Source organism: Periplaneta americana, chromosome 14 (genome assembly GCF_040183065.1).
Source record: "Periplaneta americana isolate PAMFEO1 chromosome 14, P.americana_PAMFEO1_priV1, whole genome shotgun sequence".
Taxonomy (NCBI): domain Eukaryota; kingdom Metazoa; phylum Arthropoda; class Insecta; order Blattodea; family Blattidae; genus Periplaneta; species Periplaneta americana.
In genome coordinates this window covers 69,815,923-69,831,731 of record NC_091130.1, presented here as the reverse complement: position 1 = coordinate 69,831,731, position 15,809 = coordinate 69,815,923, and the positions used below count along the sequence as shown (strand labels likewise).

Genomic DNA, 15,809 nt, shown 5'->3' with positions numbered 1-15,809 from the left:
TGGATATCAACCAGCACAGCAATGTTGCTATTCGACTCCACCATATCACCCATAGCATCCTACAGAGTAGATGTATGGGAAAAACTCACAAAGATCTACTCTCAGAAGGATAGAGAAGGTAAAGGCAAGATTCTTAAAACGAGTTATGGGAATCGGAAAAACAGCCCCCTCCAGATTAGCCTACAAGCTCATGATGGAGCCTTTCTTTGTAGAAGACATCAGGATGAAGTACCTGCTACCATCAACAGGACCTTATCAGGAACTCATTACAGGATGAAAAAAGGAGGAGGAAATTCACCCAGAATTCTAAAGCGCCAGCACCATGATGGAAAGGGAATGGACCACAGAAGGCCAGGAACAACATCACTGATAACCACACTGGCAGTGCAGGTGTTCCACCACAAGATCTGTGACAACAACAAATTCCACAACCCGGTCAAGGAATGTGTGTGCTCCCTGTGTAAACAGAGTTGCGGATTATATCATATCACAGTGTGCTCAAAAAGAACAAAATCAATCAATGACTATGGGAGTGATAGTGAAATCCAATTTCTAATGCCCTTTCGAGTGCACTTTTCTATTATTATTATTATTATTATTACATCTGAAAAGTATATCTTGTCCACACCTGTGAAGTAACAGTCAGCGCGTCTGGCTGTGAAACCAGGTGGCCCGGGTTCGAATCCCAGTCGGGGCAAGTTACCTGGTTGAATTTTTTCTGGGGTTTTCCCTCAACCCAATACGAGTAAATGCTGGGTAACTTTCGGTGCTGGACCCTGGACTCATTTCACCGGCATTATCACCTTCATATCATTCAGACTCTAAATAACCTAGATGTTGATACAGCGTCGTAAAATAACCCAATAAAATAAAAATAAAAAAGTATATCTTTAGCCAAAGATTTCTCTAAAATCGGAACAAAGCAATCAAAACAGTAGTCCCAAATAATGAAGAACATCCATATTATATATTTTCATTATTCATTATTCATAATTCTATTTCAATTCTGTTTTGTACATAACTCAGATTCACTCATAAGTGGTTTAAAGTGGAAAGTTAATTTGTTAAGTATTAGGCTATCAAGAGTAATTTACTTATTAAGACATTTAAAACCTTTAATACCAAAATTCTACCTCATAAATTCTTATTATACGCCTTTTTCAATAGTATATTATCATATGGTATTTATATTTGGGGAAATAGCAGTAGCATATCCAAGATTTTCATTCTACAAAAAAAAGCTATACAGGGTCTGCATATGACGCTCACTGTAGACCACTATTTATTCAAGAAAAATTTTAACTGTCATAAATTATATATATTCCAATGTATAATGAAAATTAAGAAAAACCTTAATACTTATCACCCTAAAACAGAAGTTCATCACTATAATACAAGGTACAATTATTATTTTTCAGAACCTAGAGTTAGATTAAGTAAATCCAAAAAATGGTTCAATTCCATTGCTATAACAATGTTTAATAGTTACCACAAAATGCACATGATGCAAGTTATATACAATTTAAATCTGTTTTGTATAAATGGTTAATCAATAATCCATTCTACAGTATTAGTGAATCTCTTGACTCCACTGTAAATGTATTCTAAATTTACAAACTGCATTGCTCTGTATTATTACGATTATTATTAGTATTGGTTATTGTTATTATTATTATCAGTATTGTATTTCATTTGTATTGTTGTATTCATCTGTTTTTATATTTTATGTCAAATTATTTTATATCTCTTGTAATAGTATATTTCGTGTCTATTGCAACAAACTGTTGCTCATGACATTAATAAATGATTGACCGATTGATAATCCACAATCTGCTCGAAATCCAGCACAGAAATCTCACTCCAAAAGGCGTTGCTTTTATAATGTGTAATTTATTAAGTTAATTGCAAGTAAAATAAAATGTTATGTACAAAGAAAAAAGGCGAATAAGTAAAAATTATGGTATTACATAAGCATTAAATTAATGAATGTTTGTGAATGAAATTTCCACATTAATTTATACTTCAAATGAAATTTAATCATCTTCAGCTTCCAAATTGATATGATTTCCAAACTTTGCATACAACTGCGTTTTCATGTCTCCCATAATGTTTCGTAATTCTGCACATTTGGATTCAAGATCTTCTATTTCAGATTGCACACGAGACTTGGCTTCATCCAACATTTTCTGCAATAAAATGCAAACAATATACATAAAACTGGACATCTTAATTCCGCCAGCAGTTACCATTTTCATGATAGTTTTCTAATCATAGAGGAGGGAAAAAAATGCACCTACTAAATGTTTTTGGGTATTTACAATATAACATTGGGAATTTGTATGCAATATAAATGCAGAGTTATTATATCATCAGTCATCTAATGTATTAATGTAACTGAATAGAATCTTACAGTAATCACAGCTTCATTTGCTTGAGAGGCATTTTAATAATACAGTACTTTTACCTTGTCACATGGTAATTCATAGTACAAGGTGGAGCAAAATGTATGGTACAAAAAGAACAATGAATTATAGAAGAATGTTTGCATACCTAGAAATGCAGTTTATTTATGCAGTTTATTTGCAAACAATATACACATTTTGCCATTTACTTTAATATCAACAGATGCTTATTTTTTTTAATTACATCCGGTATTCACTTCACAAGTGTGTAGTTCATTCATGAAACTATCCATCACACATGCTATCATGTCGCATGGAATGGCTGCAATTTCATCTTGGATGGAAGCCTGTAATTTCGCAATTGTCTCCTTGCGAGTGGAATAGACCTTCTCCTTGAGGTAGGCCCAAAGAAAGAAATCTGGAACTGATAAACCCGGGGATCTGGAGGGCCAGTGAATGCGAGAAATGAGTCAGCCCGGAAAGAGCTGTCACAATCTGTTCATGCTGATATTGGCTGTGTGGGCAGTAGTCCTATCTTGCTGGAACATGTGTCAAGATGTCCTATCCTCCTTAATTCAGGTAGAAGGAAGGTGTTGAGCATTTGAAGATATTGTTCTGAGTTAACAGTAATGGTTTTGTCCTGGGGACCCTTGAACATGTATGGGCCTATAATTCAAGTCTGGCTACACCATACCACACTGTACCTTTACGACTGTGCAGTAGAGTTTCATGAAGCAAATGAGCATTGGTATCTGACCAATACCGAAAGTTTTGCTTGTTGTCAAATCTGGATAAATGGAAATGTGCTTTATCTGATATAAACAAATTAGACAGAATATTGTTGTTCCCAACAATCATTTCTTGAAGTTGCGCGAGAATGCTATTCTCATCTGTCAGTCAATTGGACGTAACTCATGAACAACTTGCAGCTTATAAGGATGCAATTTGAAATCTGCTTTCAATACCCAGTGAAGCAATCGCTGTCTAATCTGCATTGTCAGTGAATGTCGACGGGCTGAGCACCGTGGACTTTGCTGCATTTCTGTTTGAACACGATTCACATTCTCAGGTGTTTAGATGGTTCTTCACCTACCTGACAATTTCTTGTTTCCCATTTTTCCATATTCCCTCCAAGACTAGACCCATCGCATAATTGTCCATCTGTCAGGAACATGATGTTGACGATGTCCTTGGTGAAAGAAATGCTGACCTGCGATTACACTATTTAAACGAATAAAAGCTTTCACAATCTGAATGCATATTTTTATGGACTACTGATTCATCGCAAATGAAATGGCAGACTTCCTGGAATAAACAAACAACTCCAAAGCTGCTGTTGATATATACCGTTACGCAGCGTTGTATTATGTAAATGTACCATACATTTTGCTCCATCTTGTAGTACTAATATCTCATATTATTGCTTCAGTCACAACCACTGCTTGAAAATGAATACAGTTTCTTTTTCTTTTCTTTGACATCAACAGACTAAGTTTAATTACCTGTGTATTTTCCATATCTTGATATATAAATACTTCTCCCATGAAAAATGGGATTTTTTCACTTTCATCATCAGTTAACATAAGCTCATCACACGCATCCTCCAAGTTCTTCAATTCATTCTGGAAAGAAATGAAAGAATACTAAATAAAAACTAAATTAAATGAGACCTTGCTACTTCTGTTGCCACCACCACTATTATACAACCTATTCACTGTAACTACGAGATTTTAAACTTTCTTTTCTATGTCCTGGATAGACAGCAATTTTGCTTGTGAATGACTGTAAGTATCCAACTGAATTGTAATACTGAGTTTAAAAACTGTATTCTACTGAAACTGACAACAAATAGGACTGTGATTACATAATTGGACTACATTTATCGTTCAATTAAAAAAAAAAAAACATGATACATTGATTACATTTAGTCGCTCTTTTCTTGCTATCAGTTACATGAATGGATAGAACACTTGGTTAGCAACCTAAAAGTTCTCGGATTGAATCCTAGTGCATTCAGTGATCTAAAAAAAAAGTGTGAGTTAAATGTGCAATACAGAATGAATAGAAATAAAGAAACATCGAGAAAAGGAGAGAGATGGGGAAAGAGGAGAGATAGAGAAGAGGAGAAATGAGCAGTGGCAAAGCTAAAGTGTAAATACTGGATAGGCTGAAAAAATCAGCTTAGGCCTACTTGTATCTTTTTATACAGCAGATGTTTATTGGATTTTCTACCAAAAATGTTTGTGACACAGCCCCACAAGAAGATGATGACCACTCATTTTCATCCCCAAACGGAATACAGGTAAAACAACATAACTTATTTGTCTCAGAGCACTCTATTAGCCAAGGATATTTGTTATCCCATGGAAATTGAAAATTTCTATTTTGTCTTCCTTCGTCCGCTATTTTAATATGTAAATGTGGTGTCGATTTCCTATCTTTGTAAGCACATTTTACTTCACGTGCCCAACTTGAAAACGGTTTCTCTTTTAATTCTACAAATAATGACTTCAATGTTCTCTCAGTACGAGCCATTTTATGCAAAATTAATATGTAACACACACACATGCACTTTTGATTAAACTAAACTCAACAATGCAGCACTTTCAGAAAACACCAATATAGCGCGATGTAGTATTCTGACAGAAAGCTAGCCTCATCCCATACGGAGATGTAGTGAATCGATATCTCCTCCCTGGTTCCCTCCCAAGCTTGCAAGTCAAGGTGTGTTACTATACATCTTTATTACGAACTTATGAGCCTACTGTTACTAGCAATAATAACTCAAGTTTCTTGGGTAGGGTAAGCCTCAAAACAAAGCCTTCTTCAGTTACAAGCTGGAGCCATATCTTGGCAACACTGTAAATAACTGTCAAACGGAGGCCTACAATACATAACACGTGTTTGTGCTAATGCCGATTTTCAATGTAAATTAATGTTACAATATAAGTGTGTGCCAATGGAATTATGTTCGCAGTAGTACCAAACATTCATTGTTGATATATTATAAACTAAGTGCGTGTTGGCGATAAAAACAAGACAATAAATGAAAATAAAATGGTTGTAGTCTTTGGCAATTTTTATGGTTAATGATGACAAAGTAATTGACAATTCTTCTAAATATTAAATATTGTATAAACTACACTTTTATAGTCTTACTTGTGATTTGTGGTGTATCAGAATTCTAGTCAAATTGTTGGGTCTCGCCTGGTATATCAATAAAGTTACACCATTTATTTTCAAGTTCATTGTAAATAGCTGTTTTGTGATCCCATAAATGTTGCAGTTTTGTTGAAGATTCGGAATGCCTGCTATACGTCAGAACTACCTATAATTTGTAGATGCATACACTCACTTTGTTGGTTTTCAAGGTTTGTTTATTAATATTATTTCTTTTGTAATAAATTAGTTATAAACATGTTCCTTTTCACTTCGTATTTACAAGATTTAAAGTTCACTGAGATTACGTTAATTGGCACATACTTAATAGATAATGATGTGTTTTGTTACATATTATGTTGAAGGTATGTTTCTTCATTTTTTCATAGATCTTTATACTTGGCCTAACTGTATTTACATCCTCATACTTTTTTATAACATGTCAATAGTCTCCTCGGTTTACATTTGTATTTTATTCGAATAATTTACATTCTTAGCTTGTTTTCTGCAGTTGTATTTATTTAAAATTATAATTTCAGAAGTTTATAACAAATAATTTAGGACAACAGTATTGTTATGGTGACTGACCAGGTCCAAACTAAAACTGGCTTCCTGGGCATCTGTAATATTTATAGAAAAGCACGACAGATAATCACTTACTTACTTACAAATGGCTTTTAAGAAACCCGCAGGTTCATTACCGCCCTCACATAAGCCCGCCATTGGTCTCTATCCTGTGCAAGATTAATCCAGTTTCTATCATCATATCCCACCTCCCTCAAATCCATTTTAATATTATCCTCTCATCTACGTCTTGGCCTCCCCAAACGTCTTTTTTCCTCTGGTCTCCCAACTAACACTCTATATGCATTTCTGGATTCACCCATACGTGCTACATGCCCTGCCCATCTCAAACGTCTGGATTTAATGTTCCTAATTATGTCAAGTGAAGAATACAATGCGCCCAGTTCTGCATTGTGTAACTTTCTCCATTCTCCTGTAACTTCATCCCTCTTAGCCCCAAATATTTTCCTAAACAACTTACTCTCAAACACCCTTAATCTCTGTTCCTCCCTCAAAGTGAGAGTCCAAGTTTCACAACCATACAGAACAAATGGTAATATAACTATTTTATAAATTCTAACTTTCAGACTTTTTGACAGCAGACTAGATGACAAAAGCTTCTCAACCAAATAATAAAAGACATTTCCCATATTTATTCTGCGTTTAATTTCCTCCTGAGTGTCATTTATATTTGTTACTGTTGCTCCAAGATATTTGAATTTTTCCACCTCTTCGAAGGATAAATTTCGAATTTTTATGTTTCCATTTCGTACAATATTCTGGTCACGAGACATAATCATATACTTTGTCTTTTCGGGAGTTACTTCTAAATCTATCACTTACTTGCTTCAAGTAAAATTTCTGCGTTTTCACTAATTATTTGTGGATTTTCTAACATATTCACGTCATCCACATAGACAAGAAGCTGATGTAACCCATTCAATTCCAAACCCTGTCTGATATCCTGAACTTTCCTAATGGCATATTCTAGAGCGAAGTTAAAAAGTAAAGGTGATAGTGCATCTCCTTGCTTTAGCCCACAGTGAATTGGAAAAGCATCAGATAGAAACTGGCCTATACGGACTCTGCTGTAAGTTTCACTGAGACACATTTTAATTAATCAAACTACCTTTCTTGGGAATACCAAATTCAATAAGAATATTATATAAAACTTCTCTCTTAACCGAGTCATATGCCTTTTTGAAATCTATGAATAACTGATGTACTGTACCCTTATACTCCCATTTTTTCTCCAATATCTATCGAATACAAAAAATCTTATCAATAGTCTATCTATTACGCCTAAAACCACACTGACGATCCCCAATAATTTCATTTACATAATATGGAGTTACTCTTTTGAATAGAATATTGGACAAAATTTTGTACGACATCAACAAAAGTGATATTCCTCAAAGTTACTATAGTTAGTCTTCCCACCTTTTTAAAGATAGGTACAATAATTATTATGGATTCTTTCCATTGTTCCGGTACAATTTCCTTTTCGCAAACAGTACGTAAGTACAAGCTTATACATTTCGCTAGATAATGCGTTTCCACACTCTTGTATTAATTCTGCTGGAATTTGATTGATACCTGGAGACGTAATTTTTCAGATTTTCTATCGCAATTTCGATTTCAGAAAGTGTAGGTTCGGGTATAAGTGGCTCAGCAGTTTGTATTTGAATTTCGTCCCAATCATTTCTATTTGGCCTATGTACATTTAGTAGTTGCCCAAAATAGTTTTTCCTTCTGTTCAAGATTGAATGAGAGTCTGCAAGCAACTTACCATTCTCATCCTTGATCACGTTTACCCTTGCCTGATATCCGTTCTTAAATTCCTTTATACCCTTAAATCTCGAATGTTTTTGTTCTTACTATTTGTTTCTACCTCATTCAGTTTTTCCTTCAAGTAACTTCTCTTTTTATTCCTAAGTGTACGACTTGCTTCCCGTCTTTCATTGCAATAATTCTCTATTCTCCTCAACTGGATCTTGCAAGAATTTCAATTTTGCCTATTTCCTTCTTTCTATTCCCATGCAACAATCTTCATCAAACCACGGTTTCTTTTTCTTAGTTTCATAATAACCTATGCTCTGCTCAGCTGCAATTTTGATACTATCTCTGATATTTTCCCACACACTATTAATATCTATCTCTTTCTCAACTTCGTCGGAACTTCCTAAAGTGGCAAACCTATTCGAAATTTCGACCTGATAATGTTGCTTAGTTCCCTCGTTCTTTAATTTCAGAATATTGAATTTACTAATATTAACTTACTGCTCTACTCGCTTGGCTACTGATAGTCTTTCTCTTAATTCTCCAATTACCAAATAATGGTCAGAATTACACTCTGCCCCCCTGAAAGTTCGAATGTCTACTGTACTAGTATGTCTCTGTTTATCTATCAAGATGTGATCTATTTGGTTGTGTGTCAATCCATCTGGATAAGTCCAAATATATTTATGTATATCCTTATGGGGAAATATTGTACTTTTGACAATTAAATTTTTTGATGTTGCAAAGTTGACTAATCTAACTCCATTGTCATTACTAGTTATGTGTAGGCTCTCTTTTCCAATAGTCGGTTTAAAAATATCCTCCAGTCCTACTTTAGCATTGAAATCTCCCAATAACATTTTCATATATCTAGATAACTGGTCAAAAGTATGTTCCAATTCCTCATAGAAGCTGTCCTTTATATCTTCTTCTTTCTCTTCTGTGAGGATGTGAGCATTTGTAACTATGATATCGCACCATCTACCCTTAAGTACTAAATATGATAATCTGTCATTGATAAATTCGATCTTTTTTTACTGCTGATTTTATTATTTTATGAACAAAGAATCCTGTTCCTAATTGGTGATTATTGTTTCCTTCCTCATAATACAACAAGTAATCTGGTATTTCCGATATGCCATTCCCATCTAACCTAACCTCTTGTACTCCCACGAAGTCTATTCTATACCTAGCTAGTTCTTTTGCTACTAATGTTACCCCTCCTGTTCTATAAAGACTAATTACATTCCACGTGCCAAATGTCATAACCTTATTCCTTTGCTGTGGTCGTGCCAGAGAATCAGTCCCATTCTGAGGCTTATTGTATGGATTCGTAACAAGCTGTTTTTTTACGGTGATGAGTTGTTAGCCCTTCGCCCAACCCCCAAGCTGGAGGACCACCCCTTATCGGCTGTCCACGACTGCTTATTCAATATATTCGCAGCTACCCTCCATATCTGGAGGCCATCTCCTCTATCCGCAACCTGAAGACATGCCATGCCGTGGTGATAGGGACCCACAATACATGGATGACAGATAATCACATGAAATTAAAGTGTATATGATATCCTAGACCTTTCACGTCAGACGTGAAACATCATAAAGTCGCAAAACATTGTGAATTTGCTAGCCACAAATTTGTTAATTGAATGGAACTTAAGAATACTGTGTAGGAACTTACGCCTTTATTGCATTATTGATTTTATTATTTTCCGTGCAAGGAATACCTTATTTATTTGCCTTTGTACTATCAATAAAAAAACATGTTTTTTTGTACCAGTAATTATTTTAAGTGGCAGTCTTTGTATGTAAGTAGCCTACTTACGCTGTATTCTGAAGTATAGCTAACTGATTGCAATAAAACACTATTTTCGAATCCGTGATAATTTACATCACTACTCTGAATCTTGATCTTACCTTTGTGCATGAAGTAATGTTGAAAAAAAAAAAAACACGTTACGTACAACGAAAGCAATAAGCAAGTAAAATTACATCAATATCACTTTAGAATCTCGTGTCTCCACTCAGCATTGCCAAACCTACCCATGCTCTGGCTTGTAACTGAAGAAAGCTCTGCTCAAAAGCCTTTTAAGAGCTTCGCCACTGAAAATGAAACATGAAAGGGGAAAAGTGGAGGGGTTTATTAATAATTTTTATATTAAATTTATGATTTGATGACGTCATTAAGTAATTTCGTCATAAACAGACAGCATTCACAGATAGTTATAGTTAAGTACCGTAAAATAATTACGGAAAATATGAACTATGTAACTATTAATTCTCCTCACAGCAAGGTGTTTTTTAATTACACTTTCTTCCCGAATACAACTAAAAATTGGCATGATGCAAAATGAAATGATACCACAGTCTACTATATACAGTCGCGAAGCTCAATATGTAGTAAAAATGCAAACATGGGTAGTTGCCCACCACTAGGATCGCTACTATCGCCTCATCATCGCAGATCTCTCTCCTAGCAGCCGACAAAATACGTTACACTTTCGTTGTCGTGTTCTTTTGGAAAAATTAACACCTTCCTTCCATTATTGAAATATTAAATGCATAAAGTTAATTTATTATTTTAATGAAGTATATTAAATTCCACTATAAACTCGAAGATACCTGCAAGAAATAAGTTAATATAATTTTTGTTTGTGCAAAACGAACTGAAACTTACTATAATAGCTTCACTCATTCAAGATTATAGCGATAATGAACTATGAAACCGATAAATATTAATTTGCATTTCTCTTTACAACAATAATAATGGAAATATGAATTAATGGAGTAACTTACGTGTACCGGTACTTGTAGTGTAGGCCTATGTAGTTAACAAAGTGGGATGAGGTTAAGCAATAATAATCACACCAGAATTGGAAATAAAACGTGATCAATAAATTTTATTGTAACAGACTTTTTCTGCGTCTCTAGTAAAGCAACAAATAAAAATAACAACAAAATTGACAGCTATAATTAGAAACATATCCTTTGAAGAAAAAAGTAGGCCTAAGCAATAATAATCCCACCAGAATTGAAAATAAAACGTGATCAATAAATTTCATTAAAACAAACTTAATTTTTCTACGTCTTTAGTAAAATAACACATAAAAATAATAACAAAATTAATAGCTACAATTAAAAATATATCTTCTGAAAAAAAACTAGACCTAACCTTTATTTCTCTGGAAATTTAGCAGCCTAAGTAACAGAACTTTAACCGGTATCTAATGTCCTTTCGGTTAGATTGAAACATTTCATTGTGAAATTTAAGGATATAATGTATTCTAACAGTCACAAAGAACTTCAAAATTAAGAGTTTTGTTTCTGCACAGCATTCTTGTGGAAACCCAGGAACCTTTCTGAATCTTTCGGAAATCGGAAAAAGGATAACTCTGGCCTCTTTCTCTTACTGTTGCTACAATTTATAGCATTACAAACGTCTCCTCCTTGTCCCATATTATTATTCCAATTATTATATTTTAGCCATTAACATTTTCATTACAACCAATAACGAACATTTCACAAGCATCAATGTGAAATACGCAACGAGCTAGCACTCGATAGAAATACGACACAGTCCAAAGTCGACCATGGACAGTCTATTGTTTCTAGTTGCTAACCGCTTGGAGCGCTTTATCACGAGATTTGCAAAAAAAACACCTCAAGCTTCGCGACTGTATATAGTAGACTGTGATGATACCATGACAAACCGAAGTACAGGATAGACGAGAGTGACGATCTGAGGGCCCGCTTCCGTACAGGGGCAGTGTCATTTCCTCTAAGGCTACAGCCCAGTTTAGGTTTGTGTGTATTAATCGAAAATTATGGGCTAGAAAGAAAATATTGAGAATAGGACGCATTTTTATATGACTTTTATTTTTTCGATTAATACACACACACACACACACACACACACACACACCTAAACTGGGCTGTAACCTTAGAGGAAATGCCACTGCCCCTGTACGGAAGTGCGCCTCTTTATAAACTCAAAAAGATAGCTATTGTACATTAATTAATGGCAATCTCACAACATAAATTACATACCCATGTAGACTCAGTCGCGTAAACAGTAACTTTTCTGTGATGACCGTAATTTTCTGCGCATAATTGCATTCAACATGGTGTGCATGTATGGCTCAATGATAATTCCATTGGTAATTAGCAGGGAAAGGATTTATATGTAAATACATATTTACTTATAAAGCTAATATAATTTATATTTTGCATTATCTTTATGTTTCACAATGTGTAGGGTTGAAAAATCCTACTTTTATTTTCCATATTTTTCCATATTTTAGAGTTTAGTACATATTTTCGTTAATTTCCATATATTTTCCATATTTCATATAAAACAGTCCATATTATATTAGGTTTAACAATAAAACAAAACAAAATTCCATTAACTTTTAAAAATACATTTCAACAATAGAGATTTAAACACATGTTCAGTAATCCCTTTAACATCAGAGTTATTTGAAAATTAGCAGTCCTATCAACAATGGGAAAGTAAGTTACAAAACTGTATTAATTTAATTTAAAATTTTTAACAGACTTCAGTTGTGCAGCTCAACAGTTAAATGCCAGTCAGAGTACACATAGGTTCAGTTTTGTAAATCATACTATAAAGACGGTAAATATGCCAAAAGTACGTCATTCAGTCAATTTAAAATCAAAACTAACAAGTTACATTTCAGAATTTAAAGACGATGGTTTATCAACTGACAATAAAATATTATTTTGTAATTTGTGTCAGTGTGCAGTATCATCTACACAAAAGTTCCTGGTGCAACAACACATTACAACTAGTAAACATCAGGCCAACAAACAACTAAATTCCAAGCAGAGACAATTGTTTTTAACACAACCAACAACATCGAATGTAAGATCTGAGTTTAACATCGACCTGTGCCGTTCTCTCATCTCTGCTGATATTCCTCTCTACAAACTAAAGAATAAGGTCTTCAGGGAATTCCTTGAAAAATATACTCAACATACAATCCCGGATGAGTCAACACTTAGGAAGACGTATGCTCCATCCATCTACGATGAGACAATACAGAAGATAAGAGATGAAATTAAAGATAGTTCAATTTGGGTTTCCATTGATGAGACTCCCGACAAAGAAGGTAGACTTGTTGGTAATGTAGTTATCGGTTTGTTAAGTGAACAATATTCTGAACGAATTCTTTTACATTGTGATGTTCTAGAAAAGTGCAATAACAAAACTATAGTTAAACTGTTCAACGAAGCTATGGGTATCCTGTGGCCAAAGGGTATTATGTACGATAATGTGTTATTCTTTATTAGCGATGCTGCCCCTTATATGGTCAAAGCTGGACAAGCATTATCTGTTGTATATCCTAAATTGACTCATTTTACTTGTGTGGCGCATGCATTTCATCGTGTGGCAGAAGTGGTCAGAGACAATTTCCCTAAAGTAGATTTGTTGATTTCATCAGTGAAAAAAGTATTTCTCAAAGCTCCCAGTAGAGTTAACGTGTTGAAAGAAATGTACCCTGAAATTCCATTGCCACCAAAGCCAATTTTAACTAGATGGGGTACATGGCTAGAAGCAGTTGAATATTATGCCGAACATATAGACTCTATTAACAATGTTCTCCTTGCATTGGACTCTGAAGATGCAGTCTCAATTGATACTGCGAAAACAGTTACCTGTGACATAAGTGTGAAGAATGACTTAGCTCACATTCAGCATACATTTTCATGCATCATAAAAACGCTCAAAAGTCTCCAAAATAGGCACCTTTCACTATCTGAAAGTTTTGAAATTATAAATAGTACTGTGGAACAACTGAATCGTGGTAGAGGTAAAGTTGCAGATGCAGTAAGAGCTAAGGTGGACACTGTACTTTCAAAAAACCCTGGATATGAAGAACTACAAAAGGTTGTTGCTGTGATGAGTGGTGAATCAACAGTGAAGATTAACTTGGACTTATCCCCAGCAGACATTGTGAAATTGAATTATGTACCAGTTACTTCTTGTGACGTCGAACGCTCTTTTAGTCAGTATAAATCTATCCTCAGAGACAATAGAAGAAGATTCACTTTTCAGCACTTGAAAGAAATGTTTGTAACCTATTGTTATGGTAACAGACAATAAAAATTGTGTTTTGTTGAAACTACATTGGAAGATAAGGTACGTCCATTATATTTTTTGTTTAGTTTGATTAAAATGTACCAATATTTAACGTACATAGTCATTTTTTTATAATTTTAAGTCCATATTTAATTCCATATTTTGGTAAAAATCCATATTTAATTCCATATTTTGGTAAAAATAACTACATATATATTTACATATTTCATATATTTTTAGTCCATATAAATCCGTTCCCTGGTAATTAGCCTTTCATTACTTTGTAACGCAACATGTAACGTATCTGGTTGTCACTTTTGACTCTCCCAGTACACAGAGAAGCCACCTATCCTACTTCCCATTCATGTCCACAAATCTAGAAGACATGCCAGAGATCACCTTTTGACCACTTTATTCAGGAGATGTCACCTAATGGAATTAAACCACTACAACTTACATAGCATCGTGAAAGTTACCTGTTTAACCTTCAATTCTTCCTTGAAATCATCCAATTTAGCATTGTGACGAGCAAATTTGTTTATCTTCTGTTGGTCTTCATATGTAATATGCACATCTGAATCCTAAAATAAATAAATTAAATTATTATATATATATATATATATATATATATATATATATATACACATATAGTTCCACATATTATTTACCCACTGTAATATTATGCACGACGCATCAATGAGCTTTTCTATAGCACGCAACACTGAAACTTCCAACTTGCATTTTTCTAAGTTCTACCGTGCGGGAACCTGGCTGGTTAGGTTAGGCTTTTCGTATTCCTTAGGCCTACATATACGAATCTGTGCCGGGTTAAGTTAGGTTAGTTTAAGCTTTTAGTATGCTTTGCATCTATGAATCTGCGCGAGGTTGGGTTATTTTGCGCTTTTGATATGCCTTCCATGTATTAGGTGAAGTTAAATGTGCGTTTTGCATTCATTTTGAAGTGTTCTACCTCCTTATTTTATGTGTTAATCATCACTTTTAGGTTACCTACACCAGACCAATTGTTTCCAATTTTCAGCTATTTTATAATGTTTTCAAGTCAAGTGTCGTCCTACGTGAATTCTTCACATTCCAAACTACATTCACCCTGAAAATTAGAACATTTTCCCACTTCTTTCGTTAAAAAGACTTAAGTGTTGCGTGCTATAAACATCAAAATACTATTGTATATTATATTAATAATAAGGTACTAATATTTTGTTACATTTAATTGAATATTGATAGTATCCAATCCCAGTATAATAGCTTAGAAATTTTCACAAGTTTCAGCAGTGTTACTAACAGATCGTTATATTTACGGCAACTACAAATGTTTATACTTTTCACGGTGAAGTTATTAAGGTACAATTACCTACAAATGACTTTTGTAAGTAATTATGCCTATGTCTAAATGCATTGTTCTATCAAAATCTACATAGGCTTATTTGTATTACCGCCTGGAAAGCTCCTTTAGAACTCGCAGAACTTCCAGAATTAGCCATGTTAACAAGCTTAACAGAGTTTCATACACTAAAACGATGCTTCACACTTTCACAAACTTCTCAAATCTCAGGCACCGATATCCACTATAAATCCATGCACGCTGGTCTTCGCACAGTCCGCTTGATCGTACGATCTGAAAAACATAGGCCTGCCGCCTGTTGCCGATAACAGTGGTTGAGTTGCCAAAGTTACAGTTCTCACGTGGTGAGTGCTCAATAGCTGCCTTGGCGACACACAATGTTAGCATTGATACGTTTCGTTTTTTATTCTTTGTCGATTTTTGTATTGTTTTTTTACCTTCG

At 34.3% G+C, this 15,809-nt stretch overlaps 1 protein-coding gene across 1 annotated transcript; it reads right to left on the bottom strand.

Annotated features, from left to right (window-relative positions):
* Positions 1–1,870: 1,870 nt before the first annotated feature.
* Pfdn4 (prefoldin subunit 4) lies at positions 1,871–15,759 on the bottom strand. Its single transcript, XM_069845524.1, has 4 exons — positions 15,459–15,759; positions 14,481–14,585; positions 3,905–4,024; positions 1,871–2,186 (listed from the first exon to the last, which is right to left on the bottom strand). The coding sequence occupies exons 1-4, from the start codon at positions 15,504–15,506 to the stop codon at positions 2,034–2,036; spliced, it is 426 nt and encodes a 141-aa protein (XP_069701625.1). The 5' UTR covers positions 15,507–15,759; the 3' UTR covers positions 1,871–2,033.
* Between the last annotated feature and the right edge of the window lie 50 nt (positions 15,760–15,809).